The 14,936-nt window shown below is 63.3% G+C and overlaps 2 protein-coding genes across 2 annotated transcripts in view; both read left to right on the forward strand.

The window, feature by feature from the left end:
- Positions 1-8,600, forward strand: part of ARFGAP1 (ARF GTPase activating protein 1) — a 19,022-nt gene extending 10,422 nt beyond the window's left edge. The window contains exons 8-13 of the mRNA XM_017881148.1: positions 661-693; positions 1,988-2,017; positions 3,078-3,134; positions 3,804-3,863; positions 4,515-4,591; positions 6,410-8,600. Coding sequence (XP_017736637.1) covers positions 661-693; positions 1,988-2,017; positions 3,078-3,134; positions 3,804-3,863; positions 4,515-4,591; positions 6,410-6,719 — 567 coding nt within the window. The 3' untranslated portion in view covers positions 6,720-8,600. The remainder of the gene's footprint in view (positions 1-660; positions 694-1,987; positions 2,018-3,077; positions 3,135-3,803; positions 3,864-4,514; positions 4,592-6,409) is intronic.
- Positions 8,601-14,063: 5,463 nt separating this feature from the next.
- Positions 14,064-14,936, forward strand: part of COL20A1 (collagen type XX alpha 1 chain) — a 38,947-nt gene continuing 38,074 nt past the window's right edge. Inside the window, 1 exon segment of the mRNA XM_017881150.1 lies at positions 14,064-14,213. Coding sequence (XP_017736639.1) covers positions 14,096-14,213 — 118 coding nt within the window. The 5' untranslated portion in view covers positions 14,064-14,095.

Below are 14,936 nucleotides of genomic sequence, written 5' to 3' on the forward strand. Positions count from 1 at the left end.
CGGAGGCCGGCAGTCCGTGTTAAAGACGGTCAGCCCAGGGGCCGTTGGGAGACAGTCTTGGACCTGAGTCTGTGGGCCCTGAGGGCGGAGGCCGGCAGTCCGTGTTAAAGACGGTCAGCCCAGGGGCCGTTGGGAGACAGTCTTGGACCTGAGTCTGTGGGCCCTGAGGGCGGAGGCCGGCAGTCCGTGTTAAAGACGGTCAGCCCAGGGGCCGTTGGGAGACAGTCTTGGACCTGAGTCTGTGGGCCCTGAGGGCGGAGGCCGGCAGTCCGTGTTAAAGACGGTCAGCCCAGGGGCCGTTGGGAGACAGTCTTGGACCTGAGTCTGTGGGCCCTGAGGGCGGAGGCCGGCAGTCCGTGTTAAAGACGGTCAGCCCAGGGGCCGTTGGGAGACAGTCTTGGACCTGAGTCTGTGGGCCCTGAGGGCGGAGGCCGGCAGTCCGTGTTAAAGACGGTCAGCCCAGGGGCCGTTGGGAGACAGTCTTGGACCTGAGTCTGTGGGCCCTGAGGGCGGAGGCCGGCAGTCCGTGTTAAAGACGGTCAGCCCAGGGGCCGTTGGGAGACAGTCTTGGACCTGAGTCTGTGGGCCCTGAGGGCGGAGGGCGGAGGCCGGCAGTCCGTGTTAAAGACGGTCAAGCCTTGTTTTTGTTTTTCATTGTAGGCTACAAAGTTTGGATCCCAAGCAAGTCAGAAGGTAACAGAGGAGAAGCTTCTGCACCCTGGTGCTTCTAAACTGTCCTGAGTCTCTGACGTCATGTGCAGCGCCTGAAGCTGCCTGGTCCCCTCTTCTCAGGCCACATGCTCAGAGCATAGGAGGGGCTGTTCCCACCGTGTTGCTCCCTCCTCGTGCCAGGGGGGCTGCCTCACGCACCCGCTCAGGGCCTGCCGGGCCAAACTCATTTCCTGTTCACTGGTAGCCGGTGCAGGTGTGCAGCCACTGCGCTGGCCACCTCGTTGGGAGCAGGACTGCCCGGCTTGGCAGATGGCCCACACTGGCGGTGGCCGCTCAGCCGGAAGGGCCGTCGTGGGTGGTGCTGTACCTGCGGCACGTAGGATGTGTCTGCATGCCGAGGCAACGGAGCGTGCCTTTGCCCTGGCCAGGGCATCCCCCAGTTGTAGGCAGTGTGGCCTCAGGCCTTTGCATGTTTTGTTTTGTTTTTTTCTTTTTTTTGAGACAGAGTCTCGCTCTGTCGCCCAGGCTGGAGTGCAGTGACCGGGCCTCGGCTCACTGCAAGCTCTGCCTCCCAGGTTTACGCCATTCTCCTGCCTCAGCCTCTCGAGTAGCTGGGACTACAGGCGCCCGCCACCTCACCCGGCTAGTTTTTTTGTATTTTTTAGTAGAGACGGGGTTTCACCATGTTAGCCAGGATGGTTTCGATCTCCTGACCTCGTGATCCGCCCGTCTCGGCCTCCCAAAGTGCTGGAATTACAGGCTTGAGCCACCGCGCCCGGCCTATGTTTTTTATTCTTTAGGATGTGGGTGGGGGCCCCACAGTCCCCACTTGGTGGTCAGGGCTGTGGTCTGGCTGTCCTTGGATTCAGAATCACACCCAGGAGGCAGTGCCCACATGAGGCCCACCATGAAAGCTCGACTGCAGGCGTGGAGCTGTGCCTGGCTTTTTAGGACACGCCCTCGCCCCCGGGCAAGGGGTCCATTCTCACAAAGTGCCCATCTGTCACCCCGTGGCCCATAGCACCCCTTCTTGTCTGAGGGAGTCTCCCCACGTGCCCACCCCCAGCTGCAGGGACGCCTGCCTGGCTTTGCCGCAGGCCTCCCGGGGTCCTGAGCTGCCGTCGCTCAGCAGGTCCTGCAGGTGGTGGTCAGTTCCCGGGCAGGGAGCAGCTGCTCCAGGGTTGTGTTGCCTAGAGCCTGCCTGGTGCTGCCTTAGTGCTGCAGCCCCCCGTGGCGGGCTCGAAGGTGCTGCTGGTTACTAATGCCGCCCCTCACCTTGCTCTCTCCTCACCTGTCTCCTTGCTGTCGGGTAAAGTTTTGGGGTCACAAGCAGCAGCCGGAGCCGGTAAAGCCTGTGTCTGCTCGTGCATGCCGCCCGCGTCTCTGCCGAGAGTGTGCTTGGCTTCCTCGGTCCTCCTGCCGCTGCTGCTGTCTGGTGTCACCTCACGCGTGCGCACGCTCAGACCCTCTCCCTGGCCTCGGTCCCTCCTGCGTGCTGCTGCTGTCTGGTGTCACCTCACGCGTGCGCACGCTCAGACCCTCTCCCTGGCCTCGGTCCATGGCTCTCCTTTAAGATCCAGGATCTGCCTCAGGCTTGGTTGTGTGTGTCTGTCAGCCCTGCACAGTACTACTGCGCTCCACCCTGGGCAACTAAATGAGTCCCCCATCTCCAGAACACACAGACCCCTGACCCAGGCTTGCTGTTGGGGAGGCGCTGGAGGGAGGGCAGGGGCACTGGGCGCCCAGCTACTGAGCAGGGTTTCCAGGCCGCCTGCGCTCCCTCGAACACGGTGCAAAGGGGAGGGTGATGAGTTCTTCCCTTTCCGGCCTTTGATCCGTGCTGCTCCCTGCCTTTGGGGGAAGAGGAGACCTCACACCACATCCCCAGGTGGCCTCGACGCCACTGACCCGGGATCAGGAGAGGCTGAGCTCCTTTCTCAGCAGCCTCTTCCTGTGGCCCTGGCCTCCGTGCCCTCTTCCCTTCAGGGGGGACTCAGTGCCTGCCTGGGGAGGAGGGAGCTGCATCCCAAGTCAGCACAGGGTGGCTACAGCCGGTGTTGGCCTCAGGCACAGGCTGCACAGGGCATGTTCCCACCAGCCCAGCCCTGCTGGCCGCATGGTGGCCCGTGAGGGAGGACCCTGGAGGGAGCTCCCCCTCGTCCTGAGGGCACTTCCTGCAAGAATAGGGGTGGGAGGGCCGCGGTCTCCACCTTCTAGATGTGGCAACCGATTGCGCTTTAGGTGTTGTGTGCGAAGCCTTGTTACCTGCTCCCTGCATTTGTATCCTGCTGCCTGCCTTCCTGCTGGTGAAGCTCGCACTGCCCTTTGCTGGCCTGGACTGCCACTGACGACCCGTGTCTCGCGGTGGAGCTGCCATGGGGCTCACGTGACTTTCCTTCCTACAGGCGTCCGAGCTGGGCCACAGCCTCAATGAGAACGTCCTCAAGCCTGCGCAGGAGAAGGTAACGGGCAGCTGCGGGTGGTTGACGTGCTGCTTATGCCTGGAGCTCTTCACTCCGGGGGATGTGGGTGTGTCAGGGGCGTTAGGGGATTGTTTGTCCAGCAGCTGGGACTCAGAGAGGTACCTCTCAGACCCCCCAGCGCATCCCTTTCCCCGGTCTAGGGCCTCCCTTGCAGCTCCCCCAGCCCACCTCCATTTCTCTGCCTCACCACCACAGCTGGCCCCGGAGCCCAGCACCCCCAGCCCACCTCCGTCCTCTGCCTCACCCCCACAGTGGGCCCCAGAGCTGAGCCCAGAGGAGGCTCTGGTACGGGAATAATGCCCACCATCCTCGGGGGTCGAGAGCCCCGCCAGCTCCCTGCCTCCTTCGGGGCTTGACTGGGACGAGCAGGGCAGCCCCCTGGGCAGCATGGGCGTCCTCAGGTCATGTTGCTATTTGTCAGCAGTGGCTGGCGGGGCCACGTCTGCAGACACCAGGCCTCACGATGACGTGGCTCTTGATGCTGGAACCCTTTTGGGGCCACTGTAGGACTTTCTGGGGCTCAGCCTGACGGGTGTCCACAGGCCCCTGTTACTTTGGATGCCCTCACCCTGGGGATTCCTGCACTCCTGAAGCTTTAAGCTTTAATCTCTGCCGCCCCCATTAATGCTGCCGTCTTAATCCGTGCAGGTGAAGGAGGGAAAGATTTTTGATGATGTGTCCAGTGGGGTCTCTCAGTTGGCGTCCAAGGTAGGGAGCCTGCCGCATGTGCAGGCACAGTCAAAGCCAGTCTCCATATTCCACGGCCCTGGGCATGAGAGCAGGGTGTGCCCTGTGCAGCCCCCAGCCCGCCTTGGCAGTGGCCGCTGTCCTCTGAGACGGGAGGAGGGCTGCCCGGCCTGATGGCCCGAGGGATATGGAAACAGCTTGGCCCACTGCGGCCCGGTCAGCCACTAACTGTCGCTTCTCCTGCTCTTACCTTGCTGCCACTGGCCTTTTCCTCGGTAAGTGCCAGCGTCATCTTTGCTGCCATCGGTCCCGCTGCTCTGTGGGCCATTCGGGGCGTGCATTTTGTCCTGTTCCCTGGCATGAAGCGCTCTGCAGATGGGGAGGGAAGAGCAGGTGTCGTTCCTCTCCCCCCAGCATGTGGTGGGAGCTCTTGAGGTCTGTGCCCGAGGCTGTCCTCACTGCCGTGTCCCGCATGCACCTGGTGCCACTGCGGCGTGGCTGTGTGTTTCTGTGTCTGTACGCTGTGTGCGGCACCCCTTGTTTCTGGATGTTTCTGGATTTTACCCGGGTCTTTTCAGTGGTATGGCGTGTGCCAGCTTGTGTGTGGGGGCCTCCAGAAGCTTCCTGTGCCGTGACAGGGCCTTCCTAACCTCTCTTTCCGTCGCCTTCCAGGTCCAGGGAGTCGGTAGTAAGGGATGGCGGGACGTCACCACCTTTTTTTCGGGGAAAGCAGAGGGCCCCTTGGACAGGTACGCTGTGTCCCCTCCTGGGCCTTACGTCCCACTCCCCTGCCTTGGCCACTCCTCCCACAGGCTGTCGGGGAGGTGGTCGGCATCGTTGCTGGGGAGGGGAGAGGGGCACTGTGGAAGGTTCTCTGAGTGCTCTGCAGCTGCAGAGGCCTATCCTGCCTGTCTCTGCCCTGGCTGTGTGCTCTCTGGAACCCTGCAGGAGCTGGGCTCCCCAGGCTAGGGTGGGAGGGAGGGTCTCACCCACACACCCCCATGTAGGAGGAGCTGGCCCTACTCTGCTGTTCCTCTATCTTCCAGACTTTGGGTGGGGGGCCGAGGACAGGAGGGCTGGGGGCCAGAGACCTGTCCAGGCCAGAGACCTGTCCTGGCCCCCATGTCCAGCTCTGCCCTTAGCGCTGGGCACCCCAGCCATTTCTGCTGGAAGCTGGCTGCTTTTCTTGGCCTCTGACTCCGATAGGGGAACCACAGGGGATCTCATAGGGCCTGGCCTTGTGCTGTCTACTGAGAGGCCAGTGCTGGTGGGCACAGATGGGCTGCCCCATAGGTGGGCCCAAATTTTCCCTGAGACGCCCTTCTCTTCCCTCTGTGTGTGTGGTTTTTCAGTGATGTGATTGCAGCTGACGACAGAGGGCAGGGCCTGGTTCGGGGCCGGCATAGCTGAGGACAGGGCAGGGGCCGGTTCGGGGCCGGCATAGCTGAGGACAGGGCAGGGCCCGGTTCGGGGCCGGCATAGCTGAGGACAGGGCAGGGCCCGGTTCGGGGCCGGCATAGCTGAGGACAGGGCAGGGCCCGGTTCGGGGCCGGCATAGCTGAGGACAGGGCAGGGCCCGGTTCGGGGCCGGCATAGCTGAGGACAGGGCAGGGCCCGGTTCGGGGCCGGCATAGCTGAGGACAGGGCAGGGCCCGGTTCGGGGCCGGCATAGCTGAGGACAGGGCAGGGCCCGGTTCGGGGCCGGCATAGCTGAGGACAGGGCAGGGCCCGGTTCGGGGCCGGCATAGCTGAGGACAGGGCAGGGCCCGGTTCGGGGCCGGCATAGCTGAGGACAGGGCAGGGCCCGGTTCGGGGCCGGCATAGCTGAGGACAGGGCAGGGCCCGGTTCGGGGCCGGCATAGCTGAGGACAGGGCAGGGCCCGGTTCGGGGCCGGCATAGCTGAGGACAGGGCAGGGCCCGGTTCGGGGCCGGCATAGCTGAGGACAGGGCAGGGCCCGGTTCGGGGCCGGCATAGCTGAGGACAGGGCAGGGCCCGGTTCGGGGCCGGCATAGCTGAGGACAGGGCAGGGCCCGGTTCGGGGCCGGCATAGCTGAGGACAGGGCAGGGCCCGGTTCGGGGCCGGCATAGCTGAGGACGGGGCAGGGCCCGGTTTGGGGCCGGCATAGCTGAGGACGGGGCAGGGCCCGGTTTGGGGCCGGCATAGCTGAGGACGGGGCAGGGCCTGGTCCGGGGCCGGCATAGCTGAGGGTGTTGCTCAGGAGAGCATGTGTCCCACCTTGAGGCCAGTGCCCCTGCCCCTCCCCACTTGACTAAACCACTGTTTTATCGCAGCAGTTTGGAGCTAGTAGAAAAAGAAGTTTTTAGTAGAACTATCTTGCAGTTTGGGTGATTGATAAAGAGTGGACCCTGGTTCTCCAGCTCCCCGGCAGTTTCCACTGCTCTGAAGTGGGAGAAACAGCTCCCGCCTGGTGGGGCTGCTATGGACTCCGAGCGCTGGCCTGGGAAGGTGGTCACTGTCCAGGTGCAGAGCTCTCGGGGGCACAGAATTCCCAGTGGTGGGCTAAGTAACAGTCATTCAGAATCCCCCTTCTGTCTCTTTAAAAGCCCCTCGGAGGGCCACAGTTACCAGAACAGCGGTCCGGACCACCTCCAAAACAGCACCATAGACCAGAGTTTCTGGGAGACCTTTGGAAGTGCTGAGCCCACCAAGGCCCGCAAGTCCCCAAGCAGCGACAGCTGGACGTGCGCGGACACCTCCACCGAGAGGAGGAGCTCGGACAGCTGGGAGGTGTGGGGCTCGGCCTCCACCAACAGGAACAGCAACAGCGACGGTGGGGAGGGCGGGGAGGGTGCCAAGAAAGCAGTGCCACTGGCCATGCCCGCCGACGATGGCTGGGACAACCAGAACTGGTAGGGCCCACCGTGCCCCCGTCCCCAGCGCCCCCGGCGACTTCATGTTTGCACTCTGCCCTCATCGCTCCTCCTCCTTTCATTTGACCCAAGAATCAGCGACTGCAGTGTGAGGACAGCGTCTCGGGAGGCAGGACCCCAGGGAGACTCGGGTTCGCGCCGCCTGCCACGTGGGGGTCTCGGTGCATGGGAGCGGCCTGCTCTCCAGCCTGGGCGGGGGCCATCCCGCCCGACACTCCCCTGGGCATTCTTGGACTCTCCAGAATGCTTTCCAGCCTGGGCAGGGGCTCTTCGTGGCTTGCTGGGAGGTGGCTGCAGCACAGAGGCCCGTGACTGTTCCAGTGGCCGGTTCGCTGCGCAGTGTCTCCGGGGGCTGGGACCAGCCACGGCCGAGCTGTCAGCGACGTGAGGTGTCCCTTCTTGAGACACTTAGCTTTGGGTTTGCTCTAGTTCTTTCTTTCTGAAGAGAGTGACTGGAGTAGCAAAGATGGAAACGCTAAAAGCGATACTGGCGCTCACACTGCCGTCCGACCACCCTCGGCTCCCAAGTCCACGCCTGCCTGGGCCTGTGCGGTCAAACTCGCGTCGGTTGTGACCCTCCGTGGCTTCCCTGCATCCGCACTGTCCAACCACCAAGTTCACCAGACATAGCCTCCATGATAGCCACACCCACACCTCAGCTGTTCTCAGTGCTGGGACTTGACCATCCTGGAACACCCTAGAAGAAAAAGTGCAGGGTGGGCCCTCGGCCCTGATGCAGCGGCTGTGGCCAGGCAGGAGAGCCCCGGGTTCAGGAGCTGAGCAGGGGATGCCTGTGCGTGGTGCCTGGGCCTGGGGAAGCTCCAGCCCCAGGATGGGGCTGCCCTGCAGACTGGTGCCCGCCACGTGCCGACCCTCACCTCCCTGAGGACTGGATAATGCCGTGTGTGCTCGTGTCTGTTGCCCACCCTGTGTGACCCTTGGCCTTGGCCAGCCGTGCATGCACCCGAAGCTCGTGCAGTTTGTATGTGAGGTGCTCTCTCCCCTGCCACCATGCTCATCACTGTGGCCTTGGCCACGCTCCTTGGTCGCCCCACTTCCCGGTCGCCGTCTGCAGCGCTCCTGGAGCAGCCTGGGCCCTTCAGCCCCTGTGCTCCTCCCACCCTAGGGACTCAGCCACCTGCGAGACAGGATGGGACGAGATTTCAGCAAGCCCTCCTGGCGCCCGGTCCTCCCTGTGGGCATCAGCCCTCTTGGTAGCCGGTGTGGAGGGGCCAGTGTCCTTGGCTGCCATGGAGGAACTTGGTCACTGAAACAGCCACCTGCTGTAATTGGATCTGAAGTCAGAGGCCCATGGTGCTGAGAAGCCACTGGGCAAAGTGGCCCACACAAAGGTCCCGGGAAGCCAGCCCCCGAGAGCGGAGCGTGAGGCCTTGGTGTGTCTTTCTCCAAGCTGAGACTTGGGCGTGCGCGTGGTGTTTCCCGAGGGCTGCTTGGACCCTGGGGCTGAATGCTCCAAGGAGGGGTGGACTCCACCCTGGACGGTGGGATGTGGTGTTCCATGTGCCTGTTTCCACGTCAGCACCTTTTGACTTGGCAGCATGGAGCCAAGCTCTGCCCCCGCCCAGGAGGGTGCCTTTCTTGGGGGTAGGGGAATGGCCCCCTCTGCCTGCCCCAGATCCCCTTTGATGGGAGCTGCAGTCAGCAGTGTGGAGGTGTCTGGGCCACCTTCAGGAGGTGGATGTGGTGGCCAAGAGCCTATCCACAGAGGGTGACGGCCTTTCCCTTCTGCAGGTGTGGGCAGGTGGGCCTGGGACAGGTGCTGGGGCCTCTCCTGGCTGTATATGAGGGCCCATGTGGAAGGCGCAGACCTGACAGCATTCCAATAAAGCATAGGGAACACGCAGAACATCTGGGTGCATCCCAAGGGGGAAGTGTCCAGTGCTGTGCGAGTAGGGTCATGGGACCCCCAGGAAGGCAAGAGTGGGACACTAGGAGTCATGGGCAGGCCCCTCACTGCTCCTGGCCCCCTCCGCCCAGCCCTCCTGGGGAGGCCCTGGCATCACTCCATCTGAGGCAGAGCTGGGGAGTAGGGGAGTAGGCAGCTGGGTGACCCAGCCAGGGAAGAGGTCAAGGGGCCCCGACATGTGCCTCTGGCTGGCCAGTGAGACACTGGGGTGGGGTCCAGGGACCCTTGGCCTGGAGAGGTGAACATCGGCTCCTATACTGGAGGATGGCACCAGAGCCTGTGTCTAGGAGGGCTCCTGCCCTTCCCAGAGATTCAACACCCCCCACACTGGGGAGGATCCCAGCCCGTATCCTGGAAACTCAAGGTGCCACCTGATACTGGGGTTGTGGGGCAGGGAGGGTGGCTGTAGGCAGGAGAGGCCCACGGAGGTCCTGGAGTCTGTGTGTCTTAACTGGGTGGCTCCCAAGGGTTGTCCTGCTCTGGGGCAGCACTTCAGGGCAGGTGGGCTGAGGCCAGAACTGCTAGATGGGGAAGACGAAAGTGGCAGGTCCCAGCCCAGGCTTTGTGGGCCTGGAGTCTGTTCTTGGCTGAAGCCTGGTTTTGGCCTCTGGCTGGCTTGGTGGGGTGTGGGCAGTGATGCTGCACCATCCCTGGCCTCCAGCATGCAGTTTCACCCCCACTGTGGCTCCAGGACTTCAGGCTGACCACACTGGGCACCTTCTACCACCTGTCCCTTCCTTTGAGCCAGCCTCTGCTATCTGTCCCCAGACACTGGCCTGACCCAGTGGACACTCAAGGCCAGCTTCTGCCCTTCCGGAAACTTCTGAGTTCACTGGGCTTCCCCTGGCCACCCACTCATCGCGCCCGCTGGCGATGCTGTCCCCCTGTTGAGCTTCCCGGGGGCAGTCCCTGCCCTGTGAGCCTCCATCGCTGGCCGACGGGGCTGGCCCTGCTCTGTTCTGACCCAGCCCACACAGTCGGGCGGGGATTGGGGGTCATCCCCCAGAGGCTTCTGCGGGGCTGAAGGCTGCACAGGAGGCCACTGGGGCCATGTCCTCAGTTCTGGGACCTCCGGGCCTGGGATCCCCACGTGGAACCAGGTGATGTGTGACTAGCCACAAACATGCGGGGGGGTGCCTGTGGGGTGGGCCTCAGTGAGGCCACAGTAGCCTGGAGAGGAGAGGACAGTGGCTGACTCAGGTTCTGTCCTGTCCCTTTGTCATTCATGACCCAAGCAGCTCGCCTGCCCTGTCTGAGCCGGATCACTGCCAAGAGGTCTGAGGGATGCTGTGGGGTGGGGTGAAAAGGCAGACGGGTCCGCCCCTGTGGAGCTCACGTTTCTTGAGCCAGGAGTGCTGCCTGCCTGACTGCCTGGTTTGTGATGACTCTGATGCTGGCTTGCATGTGTGGGATGAGGGTGCACACACGTGTTCCCAGGAGCTGCACTCCTGCGCCCCGTGCCTGGTGCCCGTCTGCCAGGCTGGGCGCCCTCCGCTGGCCACGGCCAGGACTGCAGGCACCTCTGGCTCCCTGGGAGCCCATCACTGCGATGACCTGAACCATCTACCAGGCTGCTGCAGGGACAGCCGGTTGATGGATGGGCTGTGCAAGAGGTGGCTACGGGCCGGGTGCAGCGGCTCATGCCTTTAATCCCAGCACTGTGGGAGGCCGAGGCAGGTGGATCACCTTAGGTCGGGAGTTCGAGACCAGCCTGGCCAACGTGGTGAAACCCCATGTCTACTAAAAATACAAAAATTATCTGGGTGTGGTGGTGGATGTGTGTAATCTCAGCTGCTCCAGAGGCTGAGGCAGGGGAACTGCTGGAACCCGGGAGGCAGAGGTTGCAGCGAGCCAAGATTGCAGCATTGTACTCCAGCCCAGGCGACAACAGTGAGACTCCGTCTCAAGAAAAAGGAGGTGCTCATGAAGAGGTGTATCCTGAATCCGAATGTGTGTGGCACAGGGATCCAGGGAGATGCTGGAGAGGTCGGCCCTCTCCTCTGCAGCATCCAGCCCAGGCCTTTCCCTCCAGTAGGTGTCGCCTCTCCCTCTGTGGCTGCCGTACCAGCACTGGTCTCCCACCAAGCACCTCCAGCTCCTCTTGCCTCTGGAGGCTGAGCCTGGGGTCAGGCCAAGTGGTTTCTCTCGAGCTACTAGAGCAGCAGGCGGGCAGGGAGAGGCAGGCTCATCCTTCCTCAGGCCTCAGGCAACGCAGGGTCGGGAGGCCTTGAGGGGGCTGGCCCTCTCACGCTGTCCTGAGTGCAGAGGAGGCATGGGCTTGGGGACTGGGCTGGCAAGGCTGACAGCTGTCTCCAGTGGCCCTGAAGCACCCGTGCAACGCGTGGTATTAGGCTGGGGTCCTTAAGGCAGAGGCGGGGACAGGCATTTGGGTGCACTCGGGTCTGTCGGGGAGGCAGATGCTGGGCCGGATCCACCTTGAGCTGTGGACAGTGAGTTTCTCACAAGGCTGTGCAGTGAGGCCAGGACGCCCACACTTGTGTCATCACCCAGTCATTGGGCAGGGGCCTCCGGGGTGCATCTGTAACCTCCCAGGCAGTCCTGGGGCAGGGACAGCTGTGAGCGGCTGGCAGTGATGCCCCAGCCCCAGGGAATGGGTACTGGGCTCAGAGAAGGGGACTCGGGCCCCAGCAGCAGCTCCAGGGGATGTTGACACACCCATGGCCCAGCAGAGCATGGGCTGCCCACCGGCTGCTGTGGTGTGGTGCTGGGGATGGAGGTCTGCGGCTGCCAGAGAGGCCGGCCCTTTACAGCCGCAGGCGCTGCGGGACTCTGTGCTCCCTGAGTGGGGCCTGTGGTGGGCGGAGCTGCAGCAGGGATGGGGCAGGGGTGGGGCCAGGTCCCAGTTGGGAGCAGCCCAGGGTCCTGTGGGGTCAGGGGCCTGTTTTTCAGGCCTGGGTACCTGCTGAAGCTCTGGTTGCCGGCACCAGTCTGCAAAGTGGGTTGGGTGGTGGGAGCCTTCAGGATGGGCTGGGAGGGCATACTGGGGGAGGGAAAGGGTTACCACATGGGTAGGGGTCCAGGTGCTGCTGCAGCCTGCTCCCCACAGTGGGCGGCCAGAGCCCCTAGTAACCAGCACACACATGTGGTGGCCTTGACATCTGAGTGGCTCTCCCTGGGAGCCCCTCCTTGCAGGATGGGCCGTCTGGGAGTGGGGAGTGAAGAGTAAAGGTGTTGGGCCATGCAGCCCCTGCCTCCTCACTGGTGGGACGCTGCCCTGCTGTGCACTGGGGTCTTTCATGCTGGGATCTCTGTGGTCCCCATTCTTGGAGAGATGCCCAGGGCAGCAGACAGAAAGGGTGGAGGGCAAAGGGAGGGGAGGAGAGAGAGGCAGGGCGAGGGGTGGGTCGGAGGGTGGGCTGGGGCAGTGACTTCCATGGAGGAGAGGCCTTTCATAAGCTCCAGACTTCCTGTGGCCACAGCAGGACCAGAGTGGACCAGCGCACCCCAGGAGAGAGGACTGGGGTCCTGGGAGTAGGAGGAGGTGGGTGACTTCCCTGTGGTCCTGAGGCTGGGTGGATAAGGGGCTACCAGGAGTTCACTCAGCCTGTGATCTGAAGATGACTTTGACTTTCAGAAAAGTCGAGATAGAGACCAAGTGCCCCTGTGAGCCACAGGACGGGGGTGCCCGGCATGGGGTGTGGCCAGGAGGGGCTGGGGCAGTGGGAGCCTGGGGCTGCCTGAGCTCTCCCCAAGGGCTCCCTTCTGGGGGTCTCAGACAACATCCAGGGCTGTAGGGGAACGAGGAGAGTGGACCGAGCAGAGAGGGGCTTGTACTTCAGGCTGGACGCCTGTGGCCCTGGCAGGGGTCCCACTGAGTCAAGCCAGGTTTCTGGGGTGGGAGGGTCCAGGGACGGGGGAGCACTTGGGCTGCCCACTGGTGCCTCTGTGATCAGATCAGGAGCCCACAGGTGCCTCCTACCCCAACGCCTGGGTCTTATCTGACTGCCCTTGGCCGGGGCGGGCAGCTTTCCCACCTAGTGAGGCCTTTCCCTTGCAGAGGGGCTGAAGTCCCTGATTTAAGCCGGCAGCTTTCCTGCTGGGTGAGGCCTTTGCCTTGCAGAGGAGCAGATTCCCTGGTGGGGATACTGGGGTCACACACTGGGAAGGGGTGTGCAGTGGGGGGTGTCTGTTCAGCTGCAGGGAGTGGGAGGGCCTGGGTCACTCAGGACCCTGGAACCCTACTGTGTGGGAGGTTGGTGCTCCCAGACCCAGGGCCTTCACTCAAGTCATGCCCTCAGCTCGTGCCCTCAGCTCAGCACAGAGGAGTAAGGGGCCCGACCGGGAGTGCTCTGCCTCCTGAAGGCCAGCATTGGTGCAGGGTGAGGGGCTGGCGTGAGCAGTCGAGGGGAGCGGGGAGTGCGGGGGAGGGGAGTTCGGGGAAGCGCCGGGAGAGGGCGATGCTGTGGGGGAGCAGGGCTGCGGGGGGGAGCAGGAGTGTGGGGGAGCCGCATGAGGGCTAGCCAGCGCTGCTGGGGAGCGGAATGTGGGAGGGCGGGGGAGGGGAGGGGGGAGCGGGAGTGCGCGGAGCTGGAGTGCAGGGAAGGAGGAGTGCGGGGGAGGGGTGTGCGGGGGGGGAATGGAGTGCAGGAGAACCAGCAGCATTTCTCCTTCAGCCTTGGGTATGGTGGCAGGTGGAGGACTCGGGCCTGGCAGCTGACATGCACCCCACATCTCCGAATGGCACCTCTGGGCACTGGTCCCTGGCCTCTGAGTCCCCCTCAGCTGCTCCTCAGAGCACCATAAATCCAACCTCCATTCCCAGCCCCTTTGAGCAGGCCCAGCCTGATTTTCCCTGGCCCTCCTTGTAGCCCACTCAGCTTTCCAGTGGCCGTGGCCGCCTCCCTGTTTCGGCCTCAGAGCGGCGTGCCCATGGCACACACACCCTGCACCCCCGGCTGGCGTCCTCCAGACCCACCCGCTCCCCACTCCTGCTTGGGCAGCTCTCACTCTCCTCCACAGGTCTTTGATGACCCCTTCCGCCTCCAGGGCGAGGCTGGGGCCACAGGGACTCCACGTGTTCAGCAATCAGACATGGCCTGGAAAGCTCACGGGTGGCCTCAGCCCTCCACAGCCCTGAGGAGCCCTGGGAGCAGGAGGCCCTGTGCCCGTCCCAGCCACCCCTGCACTGGGCTTGGGGACAACTGGGGGCTGGGGGTCCTGTTGTCACTCAGAACAGCCCCCAGTGGTGTCAATGCCAAGAGGAAGGAGGGAGTGGGAGGCAGACCCAGCTCCAGCCTTGGGTCCTTGAGTTTTAGGCAGCTGGGAGGTACCCTCTAGACAGCAGGTTGCAGGGCTCTGGTACCCACACGTGAGGAGTGGAGCCTGGTGTGGGGACAGCCTGCCTGGCCTTCGAGGATGTGGAGAAGCTCTGGTGTTGTGGTCAGGGAGGGGACAGACCCGGGGATGGCTGAATGGCATGGCCTGTTCCCCTCCACAGCCCGAGCACCATGAGCTCCCGAGCCCCTGCACACCTCGGCCTCTGCCTCTGGCTGTGGCTGAGCACCACCCTGGGAAGAGAGCCAGGACAAGGTAAGGACACTGGCAGTGGACCCCTGCTTGCCCCCAGGCCACGGCTGCCCCACCAGTGCTCACCAGGACGGACGAGCCCTCCGCCCCTGCGCCCGGCCTTCCTTATAAGTTGAATGCCTGCTGAATTCAGAGCAGCTCCCACAACAAAGGGAAGAGGATGGGACGGACGGGAGGGAGTGTGTGCTCCCGCCAAACCCTCAGCCTCGCCTTGGGAACGCGCCTGTGTGTTTAGTTCTGTTATATCAATGCTTGGCTGAGAGTTATTCCACGAACACCTTTTGGAGCAGTCTCCAGGAAGCAGGAGGCTGGGGTGAAGATGGGGCTGCCTTCCCTTCTCCTGCTTCCCACCGGCGCCTCCCACTGGTTTTTTGGGCACATAGCCCTCTGGCTTCTCCCAGTGAGGCACCTGCATTTCCACACAGCACCACCTCCTCCGTGCACATCCCTGGGTGACCGCACCACAAGCACCACGTCCTCAGAAGGCCCCTCCAGTCTGGCTGTTACTGGTTGGGGCGTTTGGGTAATGTAGGGCACCGCCCATGGCAGCAAAAGGAAATGTCAGAGGTGCTGTGGGCTCACGGGTCTGAGCAGCTTCTTCCTCCCGTTGAGAAATGTGGGTTTAGATTGATTCTAGGAAGGTGAATCTCTGTGTCTGTGGAGAAGGATTTGGGCCTCGGCCATGCTGTAAACTTGTTCCTGGGCTGGGCCAACGTGGCCCCTCCT

The sequence above is a fragment of the Rhinopithecus bieti genome, unplaced genomic scaffold (genome assembly GCF_001698545.2).
Source record: "Rhinopithecus bieti isolate Rb0 unplaced genomic scaffold, ASM169854v2 scaffold_12573, whole genome shotgun sequence".
NCBI lineage: Eukaryota > Metazoa > Chordata > Mammalia > Primates > Cercopithecidae > Rhinopithecus > Rhinopithecus bieti.